General features: G+C 39.8%; 1 protein-coding gene across 1 annotated transcript; it reads right to left on the reverse strand.

The window, feature by feature from the left end:
• Positions 1–2,867: 2,867 nt before the first annotated feature.
• LOC147432247 (uncharacterized) lies at positions 2,868–4,329 on the reverse strand. Its single transcript, XM_086492203.1, has 6 exons — positions 4,162–4,329; positions 3,965–4,027; positions 3,748–3,795; positions 3,562–3,621; positions 3,396–3,456; positions 2,868–3,314 (listed from the first exon to the last, which is right to left on the reverse strand). The coding sequence occupies exons 1-6, from the start codon at positions 4,258–4,260 to the stop codon at positions 3,262–3,264; spliced, it is 384 nt and encodes a 127-aa protein (XP_086348329.1). The 5' UTR covers positions 4,261–4,329; the 3' UTR covers positions 2,868–3,261.
• Between the last annotated feature and the right edge of the window lie 13,963 nt (positions 4,330–18,292).

Genomic DNA, 18,292 nt, shown 5'->3' on the forward strand with positions numbered 1-18,292 from the left:
AGGGTGTGTTCTCGGTGTAAAGAAAGTGATTTCTCTGACCAATCGAGATCAGTATTTCACTAACCAATTGTGGAATATACAAAGACCTTTATAAAATGTGGGTGTGATTTCATAGGGGAATCATGCAAGGATGGTAATGTCCTATGGTTTGACCATGCTTTATGGCTCATGATACATAAGGTACAAGCCTTCTTCCCTACTAACTCCTTGAGAAAATACAACTTTATATTAAAACACAATAAACATTCCATGTGATTGTAAGCACATATTTTAACTTACTCTCCTCATCTCCCCTTAACTTAGAAGGCCTTCGTGCCCCCTCACCTTGTTTTAAAAGTTGGCGCGGGGGGGGGGGGGGGGGGGGGGGGGGGAATGTCACTAATTGACACCTCCTTCTGGGATATGAGATCAACGGCTCACGATGTCAGTTGATCAGGAGCGTTGGATTGTCCAAGCTCACACTTAGTTAAAGGGCTTGAACCCGTCCCCTCTGTCCCCCTTGGAATCAACTCTAACCGCTAAGCTATCTCGCACTCGTTGAAAGGTGCATGTGTGTTGAAGTTCATAGATCACATCATCGTGAATAAGTTTACACTTAATTCACATTGAGTTCACACCAAATTTGGTATGGTGTGCATACACTCCCAAGTTCACAATTAGTTCACATCAAGTTCACACCAAATTCGGTGTGGTGCACTTACCTCCTAAGTTCACACTTAGTTCATAAAACGATCAGACCGCCCAGATTGCACCCGCCTCACAACGCATAATGCGGGCCATTGATCCCACCACCCAGGCGGGGGGGGGGGAATGTTGTATAGAGTGTAAGTTGTACATGGGTCACTGGCACTAGCAATACAACCCATTTTGCTTGCATGATGCCGAAGCATGGGTAGGTGAGAATGTTTAGACTTCAAGACCTAGGTTGAAATACCTTGCCTAGAAACGCCACTTGATGTCCCCCCCCCCCCCCCCCCCCCCCCTCCCCGGGCCTGGGTGGGTGCTTCCTTCTCTTCCTTTCCTCATTTTGTCTTTTTAGTTTGATTACATTTCATAATATCTTTGTAGATTCCTATAAAAAAGAAATAGGTTAGACCTACTTCAACAAATACACCCATCAAAAGTGCATGCACATACATATGAGAGAGAGAGAGAGAGAGAGAGAGAGAGAGAGAGAGAGATTTTCCAATGTAGTTTAGGAGGAGTGTTTGTGATGCTCACAATTATCATGTGTAGTAGAGTTCAAATTGCCCTTGTGGAAAAAGGAAGAGATAAAACAAGAGTTCTCTCTCACTCACGCACATGCACTCTCTCTCTCTCTCTCTCTCTCTCTCTCTCTCTCTCTCTCTCTCTCTCTCTCTCTCACACACACACACACACACACACACACATTGATTTTCCATTGTAGTTTAAGAGGAGCGTTTGCACTATACATATTATCATATACAACAATTTTAAAAGTGCCATCATGGAGAGAGGCATATACAAAGCAAGAGTTTACAATTCAGTTTGGAAAGGTCTTAAGTTACAATCTCATCTCATTTTTAAGTGGTAGCTTAGGAGATAGCATTGAGACAAGTGTCAATACACAATTGTTTTAAAAATGCCTTCTAGAAGGAGAGAAAGGATAATAAAGTGACAGCTTCATATACTAGAGATGTAAATTTTGAAGAAAGGTTCAAAGTCCATTTTAAACAGAGCTACAAAACAAAAGGTAGGTTTGAAAATTGACATGGTTTTTGCCTCAAAACATAAGTTCAAGATCCCATGGCTATTTGAGACAATAGTTGAAAAGATCCCATGGCTATTTGAGACAATAGTTGAAAACATATTATTATCTGAATTTTGTCATCGTCGTCGTCGTCGGTCTCTCTTTCTCAGTCTCTGTCTCCCTCTAATTTTCTAGGACTCCATGGAGCTAGGGTATCTTTCTTTGAAAGACAAATAATTGAGTGCATAGATAGAAGGATAATAGATTGCTGTTAAACATGTTACCTGCCAAGAAGTATCACAACCAGAAAGCTTCACAATCCTTGTGGATAGATCTTTGGATCTCAGAAGCAAGCATAATCTTTCTACCACCCCTTTGCTAGCCAAGTTGCTATCACCCAAAACTATTAAAAGGGTAAGGTACAACTTATTTTGATGCAATACGGTAAACCTCACGTAGGCATTGTAAGGGATGTCAATGTGGCAAAACAACACAGCAACAGAAAACCAAAATCAAGCAAGAAAAAACCACCTCCAATTGTGGGCCAGAACTCTTCACTCAACTCAAATTTCCTATATTCATTAATTTCACATCCTCAAGTGTACTCTACTGGCAACAAGGTGACATAGGTATACACCAAACAGAGTAATTACTGCAGAAAACATGACTTAAATAAGTCCTGTGGAACACATGACTTTGTGACCGTTACTTGAACTGAATGGCTCGTGTGTCAACTACTTGTTTCATGACTTACTTGTATACGATGAAGTCCATTGATGTGCCCATTCTCCATATAGCTCCTTCACTCAGGATGAGACCAAAACTCTGCTTCATATTCCGAACCAGTCTACCATGAGAGATGACCACGGAACAAGGCTGTGAATGACAACAACGTAATGAATGCGTACACCATCACATTTTTGCTGAATAAACTCATAGACCATCAACCTGACTTCCTGGCATAAGAACCAAAAACTCATGACGCATTATTCTCAAGCAATGATTACCACCAACTTGCCAAAAGACAATGATCCACATTATGGTACAAACAATCAACCAAATACAAGGGTGATAAATCGGTAAATCAGCACAAAATACACGCATTTGAACATTGGGACCAGCTGATTACATAGATCATCTTCCACATACCAACTCATAAAGTCAAGAGTCACTTAATATATCCACAAAGTATTCAACATCCCTTCAGCAAAGATCGCTGCATTGTACAACAAACTGGGTTTACTCATACTCGCGACCCGATAGCTGACAATAAGGAAAACTCAGTTGCTGTTAAAGACTCCTGTCTGGAAAACTGGACCCAGTACTGATAGCAACAAAGGAGACTTATATAACTGTCACTTTTGGTGAATCAATTGCTCAATACACTCAACCAGGAGCCGAGAGAGGCAAGAGTGGAGCACAATCGCCACCCTTTTGATCCACAATCACGAATAGTATGTACAACTCATCTGATGCTCAAAGCCCCAATGAGATAAAAACCTGATCCTTATTCAGCTAATGACATGTTTGATGTTGAGATGTGCGTGTGTCTAATGACCCTCGGAAGCTTCTTGTGTCAGACCTGCAGGAGCTACAACCCCATCTGCCATACATCAAAGCACCTTAGGTCAAAAGAAAACATGGTTGATCTTAGACAATAGGGTTCCAATTTAGGCGTTCATACCTTCATTTTCAGCCGTTTCGTATGAAGCACGCCTTGCGGGAAGGGGCTGATGGTGTGTGGGCTGCATCAGAAAAATGTTAGCACATTGACCCACTACATTCTTAACACTTTGAAAGGTACACACTGTTAATGAAAATCAAATACAAGATGTAGCCCTCCACAATACCTGCAACTTCGGACGCAACACTTCCACCAAAGTTTTTGGCTTTTGACCAGGTTGTTCACCCTACATCTCAAATATACACAGAGTTCCTCATGAGAAAAATCCACCACAACTTAAGAATAAAAGCCAACCTTGTACAACTTGCACACATACTGCCCTCAACGCAATATGGCTGAGCCCGTAACATACCTTTCCTAGAGCCCAATCCGCAGAATCAAAATACGCCCGCTCGTGATCCTTTGAAAAGACAAAAAACATGAAGAATGAGCCTCACAAACTTGCATAAATGACTTAAGGGGAATCAAAATACGGCCACTCATGACCCTTTGGACAAGACAAAAATCATGAGGAATGAGCTTCACAAACTTGCAAAAATCCCATAAGTGGAGCTGAGAATATGACTTACTTTGGAGATCAGAGGAGGCTTTCTGGGCCTGAGACCTCCATATTTCTTCTTGATCGCAGCCTCCTGCAGATGGTTCAAGATTTCTGTGAGGAAAATGTGGGTGAATTCTCGAGCAAAGTTGCAGATCACAAGGAGGAATAATGGCGAGACTTCTGTTGCTGTGATTGTGGTTTAGAAAAAGAAAATTGGAGCAGTACCTGTTCTTCAGGGGTGGGCATGGGCTGCTCAGCAGCAGAGGGGAGGTCCTCGGCAGGATGCTCTGCGAGATCTGCCTTGTTCTCCTCCACCTCTGCCATGGCTCGGATTTGTGCACAGAGACGCGAACAAGGAGCCCTAAACAACGACTTGCCCGAGCAAAGAGCAGGTAGTGGCCATCCATTCTTTTATACACTTCACATACAAAATCAAATAAATTCTTAAAGTATTTGCCAATGTCATTTGAGCTTTCTCCCCAATGAAACTAGTGTGGCCGGCGGCCGAAGGCCGCCTCTCTCTTTTTCTCTCTCCCCCCCTGCGTGCGCACTGTCCTCATTGTAGCCGGATAAAGGAAATTGCGACACGTGGCACTGGAAAACAGTCTCCTTAATATATAGTATAGATGAATGCATCACAAGAAAACAACAACAAGCCTTCTCTTTCCTCCTTTGAATGCTGTCCCTGGGAATTGAGCTCATGACTCTGCATTTGAGGATTTAGTGCATGCCGATGAACATAGCGATTTACACTGTGGACCCTTCATAGTTTTGTCCACTCTTGTGTAAAATCCATGTCATATAGAGCAAAGGCATTCAATTTTGAGGGATCTAGAACATGTAGAATATAGCCATTTTCATTGTGGATCCTTCGTATTTTGTCCACTCTTGTGCATAATTCTTATTGGTATGTCAAAACATGCCCTAGAGGAGAAGGGACAAAGAAAAACAAAAAACAAAAAGCATTTCATTAGTTATTGGATGGGTCCCTTCATAACTTCATTGAAGGGAGAGCCACATTGACTTCCCTTACAATGCCTACGTGAGGTTTACCGTATTGCATCAAAATAAGTTGTACCTTACCCTTTTAGTAATTTTAGGTGATAGCAACTCGGCTAGCAAAGGGGTGGTAGAAAGATTGTGCTTGCTTCTGAGATCCAAAGATCTATCCACAAGGATTGTGAAGCTTTCTGGTTGTGATACTTCTTGGCAGGTAACATGTTTAACAGCAATCTATTATCCTTCTATCTATGCACTCAATTATTTGTCTTTCAAAGAAAGATACCCTAGCTCCATGGAGTCCTAGAAAATTAGAGAGAGACAAAGAGACTGAGAAAGAGAAAGACCGACGACGACGATGATGACAAACATCAGATAATAATATGTTTTCAACTATTGTCTCAAATAGCCATGGGATCTTGAACTTATGTTTTGAGGCAAAAACCATGTCAATTTTCAAACCTACCTTTTGTTTTGTAGCTCTGTTTAAAATGGACTATGAACCTTTCTTCAAAATTTACATCTCTAGTATATGAAGCTGTCACTTTATTATCCTTTCTCTCCTTCCAGAAGGCATTTTTAAAACAATTGTGTATTGACACTTGTCTCAATGAAAAATATTATCTCCTAAGCTACCACTTAAAAACGAGATTGCAACTAAATTAAGACCTTTCCAAACTGAATTGTTATCCTTGTTGTAAGTGTAAAAAGTCCCTATCCATTCACAACCTTGTAACTCTTGCTTTGTATATGCCTCTCTCCACGATGGCATTTTCAAAACTGTTGTATATGATAATATGTATAGTGCAAACGCTCCTCTTAAACTACAGTGGACAATCAGTGTGTGTGTGTGTGTGTGTGTGTGTGTGTGTGTGTGTGTGTGTGTGTGTGTGTGTGTGTGTGTGTGTGTGTGTGTGTGTGTGTGTGTGTGTGTGAGTGAGAGAGAGAGAGAGAGAGTGAGAGAGAGAGAGAGAGAGAGAGAGAGTGTGTGTATGCACATGCGTGAGTGAGAGAGAGAGAACTCTTGCTTTATCTCTTCCTTTTTTCACAAGAGCATTCTCAACTCTACTACAGATGATAATTGTGAGCATCACAAACACTCCTCCTAAACTACATTGGAAAATCTCTCTCTCTCTCTCTCTCTCTCTCTCTCTCTCTCTCTCTCTCTCTCATGTGCATGCACTTTTGCTGGTATTTGTTCATGTAGGTTTGAACCCATTTCTTTTTTATAGGAATCTATGAAGATCTTATGAAAATGAAAAGACAAAATGAGGAAAGGAAGAGAGGGAAGCACCCACCCGGGTGGGGGGGACATCAAGTGGCGTTTGAGGGCAAAGTATTTCAACCTAGGTCTTGAACTCTAAACATTCTCACCTACCCATACTTCGGCATCATGCAAACAAAATGTCTTGTATTGCTAGTGCTAGTGACCCATGTACAACTTACACTCTATACAACATCCCCCCCCCCCCCCCTCTGTCACTAATTGACACACCCCTAGGGAGATGGGATCAATGGCCCACATTAGGCGTTGCGAGGTGATCTGTGCCGTCTGATTGTTTTTTGAACTACGTGTGAACTCACAAGGTAAGTGCACCACACCAAATTTGGTGTGAACTCAGTGTGAACTTGATGTGAACTAATTGTGAGCTTGGGAGCATATGCACACCACACCAAATTTGGTGTGAACTCAATGTGAACTAGGTGTAAACTTATTCACGATGATGTGATCTATGAACTTTAACACACATGCAACCCCTTTCAATGACTATACAATAGCTTAGTGGTTAGAGTTGATTCCAAGGGGGAGAGAGGGGATGGGTTCAAGCCCCTTAACTAAGTGTGAGCTTGGACAATCCAACGGTCATGATCAACTGGCGAACGTGAGCCGTTGATCCCACATCCGAAAAGGAGGTGTCAATTAGTGACATCCCCCCCCCCGCCCCCCCTTTAAAACAAGGTGAGGACTCACGATGGCGTGTTGAAAAGGGGGGAGGAAAGATTTATCGAAAGTAGGTCTTCATCAGTGTTGCAATTGTATTGTTTTAATATAAAATTGTATTGTCCATATACACACATAATTACAAACTAGCGGTTCCAGAACGGCTTATTGGACGATTTGACCCCCACCATTGTCTTCAACGACAGATTATGCTATAAATGCCCAACCTAATGTTTTGTTATTTAAGGACTTCTTTTTTGATGCCTTCATAAAAAAAAGGTAGGTTTAATAGACATAAGTACATAAATATATGTGTGTGTGTGTACACATTTCTACATTTCTGATGTATGTATATGTGTATATAAGTATGTATGTATAGAATTCACTAGAATTATGTAAGGTGAAGCTTCACTTTAGCATTCTAGAAGAATAGAATGCATGAGAAGTCAAGCCATGTGAGGATGCAAAATGAAAGGTGAAATAAAAGATCCATTTAATATTTTAAAATTTAAATAACATTTAAGGCAAGTCTCAATCATGTCATTTTTTTATTTTCTTTTAGTCGGTACTCGCTACTCGCAATTGGCTTATATATTATGAAGGGGCCCCAATAATAAGATAAATGGTACACATTGCACATCAGTATTTTGAAACAAAATACAACAAAAAGGAAGTAAAATAAAAAGACACATTAAAAATCAAAACAAAAGAATATTTTAATGCTTTTAAATAAGCATAGAAATAATTAAACAATTTAGTGAAGTGAATTTTTTTTAAATCCTCAAATGAGAGAATCATTTATCAATACCTCGGTGTTTGAGAAAGGTGTGTCTGAGCTTAGGCTTAAGCCGATTGAAAATCGAGATTAGCCGGTTGCAAAGGATGGTAAAGGGGGGGAAATCCGATAAAATATACTAGAAAATAGTTCGAATATTTTGCAAATTTGAAAATTTTTACTAGTATTTCCAGTTTGTATTTGTATAAGGAGGAAACTTGTCACTTAGACAAAAAAACTTTCTCAAAGACTCCATCATAAGATCAAACTCCTATGAATATTTTGCTTAATGTTTTGATCTCTAGAGTCATTTTCAAGCATGCAGAGAAAGTAAATGCTGCCTTGGAGAATAGATTTCTATTCCAAAGTTTTAGCTTTCTATTCACTAGACTTTTGAATCCCTTAGGACACTTGTCTCTCAAAAAAGGTGTAAGGAAACAATTGAAGGGACAACAAAGTTATTTTACAAAGACCCTTGCCATGTGGCACTCATCGAGCCAAAGAATCCAATGGCCTCAGTGTTGCAATAACCTTGCACAATGAACCCTATGGCCTTCCACACACCAACAAGGCGAGGGAGCACGAAGTCCTGCTAAGTTAAGGGGAGATGAGGGAGAGTAAGTTTAAATATGTGCCTACAATCACATGGAATGTTTATTGTGTTTTAATATAAAATTGTATTTTCTATTACATATATATAATCACAAATGGTTTATATATTCCAAAGGCCTTACTTAAATAATGTGAAAGGCGCACATTGCACATCAACATTTTGAAACAGAATAAAACGAGAAGGAAGTTTTGTTAAAAAAACATTAAAACAAAAAATATTTTAGTATTTTTTATAACAAAAGATAAATTTAATAAACATAAAAATAATAAAACAAATCAATGCATAAATCTTTATGAAGTCCTTAAATCAAAGGACCCTTTATTAATACTTAGATAATGGATCAAACTCCTATGAATACACTTTTTAATCCAAAAAGGTGAAAGCAACTTCAAAAAATAGCATTTAAAGGACCATGATAGCTTTTCATTCACAAGACTTTTTAGGCCTCCTTGTTGGAACACTTGTCAAGCAATGAAAATTGAATTGAACTACCTTCACCCATAGTGCACTAAAGCCTTTAGCATGCCAATAAATAAGGTGAAGCCACATGTGGGCGTTTTAAACAAGAGGAGCTTTCAATGCTTCATGTAAAGCCAATAGCTATTCCAAAACTATTAGCACAATAGGACCCAATGATAGGCTGAAAAACATTAATTAAGATCCTATGTCCTTTCTCTAAGGCAGATTATACAAGACCCCAAAATCATCCTTGAAAACATTGATAGTGCCAATTTGAGTGGAACATGGTGTGCATGGTGCCCCTTTGATTGTTGTCATCAAATTGTATTTTGATAAGAACCTTAAACTAATTCTAAATACTATTATCTACAATCTATCAGGAAACAACATAAAGGGTATATAACACTTAGATAGTTAAAATATTATCTTCATGTTAGAACTTGGCCATTGTGAATTGCCCAAAGTACAATTCATAATGACATAAATTAGTGGTAAAGTAGTAGTAGAAGTAATGGATATACCTTTCTTGTATTCTTGACTATACCAATTGCCAAGAATGCAGGTGGATGGAAACTTTTTGAAGGAGATGTAATGCTAGTGTGCATGATCATGAGCATAGGAAATGAGTTGAGCTATCCTAGTTTTTAGCCCAATGGTTCCTTCATGGGGGATATTCTCATAACATTTTTTGATGTCAGTTGAGAAAATGGAGGTAGCATCAACTGGTAGATTAATTACCACATCATATAGTGAGTGTACTATCCACCAAGACTGGGTTTTAATGTTGTGGCATAGTAAATGCTTTTTGGTTTAAGCAAAAAGCTCTATTCTTAATGAAGGGGATGCATTTTTTTAAGGTGCATGCTGCCAAGAGTAAGGATAGATCTGAAAAGCAATAGTTTGCTCCATCAGTGATCCATCTAAAGGCTTTCTTATGAGCCTTATACTTGGCCATTAGGTAGGCGAGAGGGGAAGTGTTTGTAATGTGGAATGTTTCACATGTAAGGTATATCTTTTCTAGGGCTTCTTCGTGGGTTTCATACTGAGGGATGAAATTTTTTTTTGCTAACCTTTGCTTAGCTTGAGATACCATATATGTTTTACATACCAAGATGGGGTTATTGGGTGCTTTGTCCGAGTAGGTAACAGAAAATTTTTCTTTAATGTGTTTTATTTCTAGTTCTAGGTCCTCAATGTTTTTAACAGACCTTTGTTTTGGTATGTTGATGTGGCAATAATCCCAAAACAACTACTTGTTTGATAATACTTATGGGGTAGTCAATAGAAATTACCTTTTCAGGTAGCAAGGTGAGTACTAGATTCCATAGGCTTTCAAAGGTAGTATAAGTACATAAGGGTTGGGTAGGTACCCTTTATGTAAGACCTTTTGAATGTATGGATCAAAGGTAGTGTAATGGAATGGCCTATGAAGTTTGAGAATAGAGGAAGTAAGAGAATTAGAGTGAGCATTTTTGTGAGATCACTTTGAGAACAGAGAGGGTGAACTTAATTGATGGTAGCAACATAAACATAGTACTTAATTAACTTGGCATGAACAATACTTTTGCAAGAGAGAGAGAGAGAGAGTATTAGAGAACATGACAATATTTGAGGACTGGATTTACTTGGTCCCCCCTCCAAAAGGCGTTTGTAGTATAGATTCTCCCATCAAGAGAGACTTGGTACAAGACAATCTTTGTGTTCCTTGTGACCTTGGTGATTCTATGAAGATGGAAAGCTTCATGCATCTCAAGCATAACATAAACTTTGAAAAAAACATTAACTATCTCAAGCCTCAGTCCCAAGGCCTCAAACACCTTCGAAGGTGGAGAGAGCTAGCGAGGAATGAGGGTAGGGAAGAGGAAGAAGAATCATCCATATGAGAAACAAATAGTTCCTCACTTATCATCACTCTTCTTGATTAGCATAGTAACGAAGCTGAAGAAGATGGCAAGCTTAAGCATTGAAGCATGGCTTTTGGTTGGATTTGCATTCCATAGCCAAGAGTGTTGGTGTAGGCTCTCCACTTCTCCACAAGCTTGGAGAGGGAGATGGAGCTCTTGCACTTTGCACTTCACATAATGAGTGTGTGTGTGTGTGTGTGTGTGTGTGTGTGTGTGTGTGTGTGTGGGAGAGTATACCCCCCCCCCCCCCCCCCCCCCCCCCCCCCCTCTCAAGCTTGGTCCACCCTCTCTCTCTCTCTCTCTCTCTCTCTCTCTCTCTCTCTCTCTCTCTCATTCTTTAATTATATCATTTGGACATGTGTACTCTTTTTTCTCTTTGAAAGAAAGAACCTAATTATTTATTTTTATGCATCTAAAATCTCATTGGACCCCTTTAAAGCCTATCCAATAGGATTCGAGCACATCATGAGGGCCACAAGTGGAGGATTTTGACATGTGTCTTTTATGCTTCTTAAGTCATTTGATTTGAATTGAACAATTCAAGCACTTAGTCAATTAAGCATGAAAATCGTTTATGCCTTTTGAGAGTTTATCTTTGAATTGAACACTTCAAGAACCTTAGTCATTTAAGCACAAGAATCACCTTAAGCTTGGCAGGGTTCCACAAATACTTTAAGCACTTTAGTTAGCAAGCCAACAAGCACCTTATACTTGGGTAGGATTCCCACCTCAAGGTCAGTCCTAGCTTGCATAAGGTCAAAGGACTTTTTGACACTAACTTTTGGAGGTCTTTAATGAAGCTAACCCTAAGGTCTTTTAAGCTCCATTAGATGCATGTTGCTCTTTGATAGACTATCTCCTTTTGGACCTCTATTGAGATGTAACCATCTCTCCTCTTGGTCCCTTGATGAGGTAAATCTAGAAGCACTTATTGCACATTGCTCTTTGGTAGACCGTCTTCTTTTGGACCCCTATTGAGATGCAACCATTTTTTCTTTTGGTACTCTGTTGAGATAGGTCTAGAAGCACATATCTATATAACTAACTCTTGTTCCCCTTTATCTTTCCATATTAAATGATCAGTCTAATATGAGAAAATCATTTGGTAAAGTTAGATATTATATTTTATGACATTACCTCTCTCTTGAATTCATAGTCGTCCTTGACTATGAGGTAGAGAAGATAAAGCTTAGTCATTAGTCCATGTTTCTTAGTGGGTAGAGGATCCCTTTTTACCTTACGACATCACCAGAATGGATGACTAATCCATTTGGTGCTCAGGAGACTTAGCTGTCGTAAGCATGTCTGCTCTTTAGTCCATATCATACTTTCAAAGTAGAGTGACAAGTTCTACTTGGTGTTTGGGAGACGTCGTCACCACAAACATGATCCTAAGCATGCATACTTCTTAAATTTTGTGCACAATAAAAGAAAGAGAATGAGTCGTATAAGACAAAAACATTGTTCATTTAAAATGCATTTTCATTTACTTACTCTAGTGTAGCATTGTAAGCATTGACAAGGTTCATATTATCCTTAAGCTAGGTTCCTTACATCCATCTAGCATCTTTAAAAGGATAATGCTTAAACTTAACAAGATATCAGTGGATAAAGTTACCGTTTCTTAGTACCTTGTCTTTGTGTCAAAGAATCAAATCGGGCTACAACACCTCTTCTTGATCTTCGATCTTTGGCGGGTCCTCCATTATTGGTTCTTTTGATGGATCTCCTTTGTAAGGCTTGAGTAGGCTCACATGGTTAGCATTGTGAATGAGCCAATGGTTGGGCAACTTTAACTAATAAGCCATCTCATCGATTGGCTTATTAATTTTAAAAGAAAGGGCCATAGTATCTTTTTGCTAGTTTAGCATAATACTCTTGGTGGCTTGTAGGATTCTTGTCCGTAGTATGCCTTAGATGAGCGTTGAGAAACTTTAGCAAGATCCAATCATTTTTCTTAAAGGCGAAGGCTCTTTTGTGCTTATTAGCAATAGCCCTTTTTGTATTTGCTGCGAGATGAATATAATCTTTTTAATGTTTGGAAAAGATTCTTGTAAGTCCCGGCTATATTCATCAGTAGCGAAGATCTTCCCATATACTTTAAGTAGTAAGGGACTTTTGGATATTCCCTCTTTAACCTCGAAAGGTGCTTTCCCCATAGAAGTATGTACAATGTCATTGTACGCATACTCTATAAGAGGTAGGTACTTCTCTCATTGAGAACATTGATCTACTTCCATGACATAGGCTTTTAGTAGATTCAAGAGTCATTAGATTAGTTATTTCACTTTGGTCATCTGTTTGTGGATGATAGGCCGAAAGAGAAATTTAATCTACTTTCTAGATTCTCAGAGACCCTTCTAGTCATTCTAGGATCTCTGTCTGACACTATGGATGTTGGCAAGCCATGACACTTGAAAATTTGAGATCTAAAGAAGGTTGCCATTTGATATGCCTTAATAGTCTATTTGACATGCATAGAATGTGTTTTCTTGCTAAGCCTGTCGACTGAAACAATCCAAGTTGCTTCCCTCGATCAATTTTCAATTTTTGGTATACCATGCATTTTGAAACATACTCTTGTATGTTTACTTTTCATGGTAGACCAATAGAAATACATTTCTACTCCTCAAAGAGTAGATTATGGATTCTCTCTTTGCCCCGCATAAGGAGAAGCATGGGATTCATACATGACTTTCTTATTGTATTGGTGATGAGTAACACATAGCCTATTGCGTTTGGAAGATAACCATCCTTCAAGGTGAATGGTTCTTTTTTTCTTCCCTAATACAAAGGATGTAATTACCTACTTAAAGTGTTGGTCAGTAGCATACTCATCTATCATAAAAGATAGATCATTGTGAGTTTCTATAGACACCACATTTACCCTTGGCCGTTGTGAAAGTGCATCGATCACTTGATTGTGCTTGCCAGCAATGTGAGGAATATGAAATTTAAATCGCGAAAGAAAATGTGCCCACCTCATTTGTTTGTCGGAGAGCTTGGTTAGCATCATGAAGTTCTTGAGGCTTTGTGATCCATTCATAGGATGAATGGAGCCCCCAAGAGTTAGTGCTTCCATGTGTCTAAGGAATGTAGGATAGCTAAAAGATCTTTTTCGTATATGTCCAAGACCCGTTCATCGGTATTGAGCCTTCGGCTTTCATATTTTGTGGCATGCCCTCTTGAAGAAAAACTGCTCCAAGGCAATTACCAGAAGCATCACATTAGACCTCAAATGGCTTTGAGAGATTTGGAAGCATAAGGACTGGTTGAGAGGTAAGCTTCTCTTTGAATACTTAACGTTCTTCTTTGTTAAGTCATGTAATGGTCCTGCTATTTGAGAAAATTTTGCTATGAAGCGTCTATAGTATGCACACATGAAGTCGCGGAGTGGAGCGGAGCGTGGATCGACACACACACACACACACACACACACACACACACACACACACACACACACACACACAGAGAGAGAGCTTACACAGTACGCAGAGAAGTCGTTGAAGGGTTATCTCCCAAAACCTTATTATCCACAAAAGTATAAGTGAGTATATACAAAGATTTAGTGATAAGTGAGTTAGGCGGGCGGGCGGCCATATCCGTATAAGAGGCCACTTGGGCTTTAATCCCAACAACCTCCCACTTAAAGTCCAATGTGGCACTTTAAGTAACTGTAAATCTATGAACATAAATGTACAAAGATTTACATGGCTGCCATCTATCCAATGCCCAATAACTCACGACAATGCACAAAGCCCTCTCTTGGAAGTCCCTTTGTGAGTAGATCAACAGGATTGTCCTTGGTGTGGATCTTCAGCAGTTGTATCTGCTTGTCTTCAAGTACTTCCCTAATGAAGTGATATTTCATATCAATATGCTTGGTCTTCGAATGGAACACTGGATTCTTTGCCAATTGTATAGCACTTTGACTATCACAATATAACTCTGGCATATCTACTTTGATTCCCAAGTCTGCTACTAATCTACCAAGCCAAATAGCTTCTTTGCATGCCTCATTTGCTGCAACATACTCAGCTTCTGTAGTAGACTGCGTAACACAATCTTGTAATCGAGATCGCCATGATATGGCACCTCCAGCCAATGTAAAGACATAGCCTGATGTAGATCTCCTCTTATCCAAGTCTCCTGCATAATCTGAGTCAGTGTATCCTTTGACACTCAAATCCTGACTACCATAGGATATGCGCATACTCTTTGTATGTTTTAAGTATCTCATGATACCTTTCACTACCTCCCAATGTTTCTTGCCAGGATTTGACATATATCTGCTAACCACTCCCACTGCAAATGCAATATCCGGATGTGTAGCAATCATTGCATACATCAAACTACCCACTGCAGACGCATATGGAATCTTATCCATTTCATCCTTTTCTTCCTCAGACACAGGACAATCTTGTTTGCTAAGTTTCACATATGGTGGCAATGGAACACTCAATGCCTTTCCCTTCTCCATAGTGAAACGTTGCAAAACCTTGTCAATATACTCTGTTTGAGATAACCAAACCAACTTCTTTGATCTGTCTCTCTCAATGCGCATACCAAGTATATGACTTGCCTCACCCATGTCTTTCATGTCAAACGATTTTGCCATCTTTGACTTCAAAGCTGAAATTTCTTCCAAGTGTTTGCCAGCAATCAACATGTCATCCACATACAAAATAAGGATCAACCAACTGCCATCCTTAGCCTTCTTTGTATATAGATAGTGATCGAACTCACTACGTTTGTAGCCTTGAGAAAGCATAAACTTGTGGAACTTATGGTACCATGCCCTCAGTGATTGTTTTAAGCCATAAAGACTCTTTAACAACTGGCATACCAAATCTTCCTTGCCTTTCTCAACAAACCCTTCTGGCTGTTGCATGTAAATTTCCACATCTAAATCACCACGCAAGAACGTTGTCTTGATATCCATTTGGTGCAACACCAAATCCAATATAGCAACCAATGCAAGAAAGCATCTCAATGTAGTCATCTTGACCACTGGAGAGAAGACTTCATCAAAGTCAATGCCTTGTTCTTGCTTAAAGCCCTTGGCAACGAGCCTTGCTTTGTACTTTGGCTGACTATCATGAGCGGTGATCTTATACCTGTAAACCCATTTACAAGGTAGAGCCTTTTTGCCCTGTGGTAATTTAACTAGCTTCCATGTCTGGTTTTTATGCAGAGCTGTCATCCCTGGCTGCATGGCCAACTGCCATTTTTTCGAGTCAACCACTTGTAATGCTTCCTTGTAACAATCTGTGAGCATGACATAATTTAGAGATGGCACATAACAATCAGGTGGTTTGGAGACACGCTCAAAACGTCTCACCACAGCTGATTCTGCCTCTCTAGCCACTATAGGCTGTTCCTGAGCATGACCATGCTGTCTTGATGTGCTAGCACTAGGTCCATCTTCCCTGAAGACAACTCTTCTGATGTCCTCTATCTTCTCTGGCTTTGTGAAACTTGGCTTCATTGAAATGCACATCATTGCTACGAATAAGCTTTCTGGACTTAGGATCCCAAAGCCGGTAACCCATCTCGTCGATTCTCCGTAGCCAAGAAATATACACCTCTTGCTCTTTGGTTTAACTTATTCCTGAACTCCTTAGGAACATGGCTATAAGCTTCATAACCAAAGACTCTGAGATGCTTATACGAAGGTGCCTTGCCTGTCCATAGCATCTTGGCCACTACACTCTTATCCAGAACCCTACTAGGAGACCTGTTGATCAAATGGATTGTTGTAGCCACTTCTTCCGCCCAAAATCCATTAGGCAACTCAGCATTTGACAACATGCCTCTGAACTTCTCTTGTATTGTCCTATTCATACGTTCTGCGACCCCATTCTGTGAAGGATTATATGGTGCAGTAAGTTCCCTCTTAATCCCTTTTGCTTCACAAAAGTCTTGGAAAGCCTTGGAAACGTATTCTCCACCATTGTCTGTCCTTAAGCACTTCAGCTTCTGACCACTCTGATGCTGCAAGAATGTCTTAAAGACCTTGAGCACCTCATCCTTGTGCTTCAAGAAGTAAACCCATACTTTGCGAGAATAGTCATCTATGAATGTACAAAAGTACGCTGCTCCCCCTAGTGACAAACTAGGCATTGGTCCGCATAGATCACTGTGCACAAGAGCTAACCGTTCGTCCCTATGATTCCTCTTTGATCTGTGCGGTTCTTGTGTTTGCTTACCATAAACACAATGCTCACAAAACTTGAAATCTTGAAATGAAAAGCCAGGCAAATAACCATAATGAGAAAGTATTTCCATTCCTCTTTTTGACATATGTCCCAGCCTACGATGCCACATTGACACACTTGGCTCCTCAATCACATTAATTACATGGTTTTTAACCTCTGAAACATGTAAAGTGTACAGAGTTCCTGACTTGCTGCCATGTGCTATAATCATCGAACCTTTGGAGATCTTCCAAGCGCTGTTCCCAAAAACTGTCACATAACCCGCATCATCCAACTTCCCTGTACTGATCAAGCTCTTTCGGATTGCTGGAACATGTCTGACATTCTTGAGCCATAAAGAAGAGCCATTTTGAAACTTCAACTGCACATCTCCCACTCCAAGTATGTCACAAACCTGCTCATTGCCAAGACTGACATAATCTTTAGTAGTCACATATGATGTAAACCACTCTTTGTGCGAAGAAACATGTAAAGATTCCCCTGAGTCGATAATTCAATCACTCATAGCATGTCCATCCTCTATAGTCAAGAAAACAGAATCAAGATTGCTTGTGAGGAAGATGTCACCAGCTACTGCTATACCAGAATCACTGTCTGAACCAGATCCTGCGACATTCACCTCTTCAATCTTCACTGAACTCTTCTTTTCATCTTGCTCAGAACTCTTTGTTTTGCCTTTTTCTTGTTTCCACTTTGTACAGTCTCTCTTCATGTGACCCTTCTTGCCACAATGGTAGCATTCTATGTCATCCTTTGACTTCGAGTCACGAGACTTACTTCAGTTTTGTTCCTTCTTACCCTTCTTCTCTTTAGACTGTTGTCTCCCTCGAATGATCAAAGCACTATTGCCTTTGCCTTTGTCAATGTTCTTCATGTTCACTTCCTATGTGAGCAAGCTGCCCTCTACATTGGCACTTGTAAGACCTTCTGGCGCGACATAATTACTTAACGCTGTACGAAAAGTATCCCAACTGTCTGGCAAAGTGATTAAGAGAAACATAGCCTTCACTGAATCTGGAAAGACTATCTCCTGTGCTGTTAACTGACTAAAAATTGTGTGAAAATCATTGAGATGATTTGACATGGCTGTCCCTTCCTTCATCTTCAAATCCACCAATTTCTTGAGCCAGTAAATATGAGAAGCAGCACTTTGTTTCTCGTACATACCACATAGCTTTTGCCATACGACATACGCTGTAGTCTCTTTTGCTACGTTGAAGTAAACATTCTTTGCCAGTGTCAGCATGATTGTGGAACAAGCTAACTCGTCAAGCTCTTCCCACTCATCTTCAGCCATACCTTCTGGTCTCTCCCCTTTGAGCTTGAGTGGCTTCACTTGTTTTTTCTGCACCAAAACCTGTCAAATCTGCTTCTTCCAGAATGGAAAGTTTGTGCCATCCAGCTTCTTTATGTTGTAAAGAGTCTCACTTTGAGAAGATGCCATAT

This window comes from Adiantum capillus-veneris, chromosome 20 (genome assembly GCF_014529385.1).
Source record: "Adiantum capillus-veneris isolate H3 chromosome 20, ASM1452938v2, whole genome shotgun sequence".
NCBI lineage: Eukaryota > Viridiplantae > Streptophyta > Polypodiopsida > Polypodiales > Pteridaceae > Adiantum > Adiantum capillus-veneris.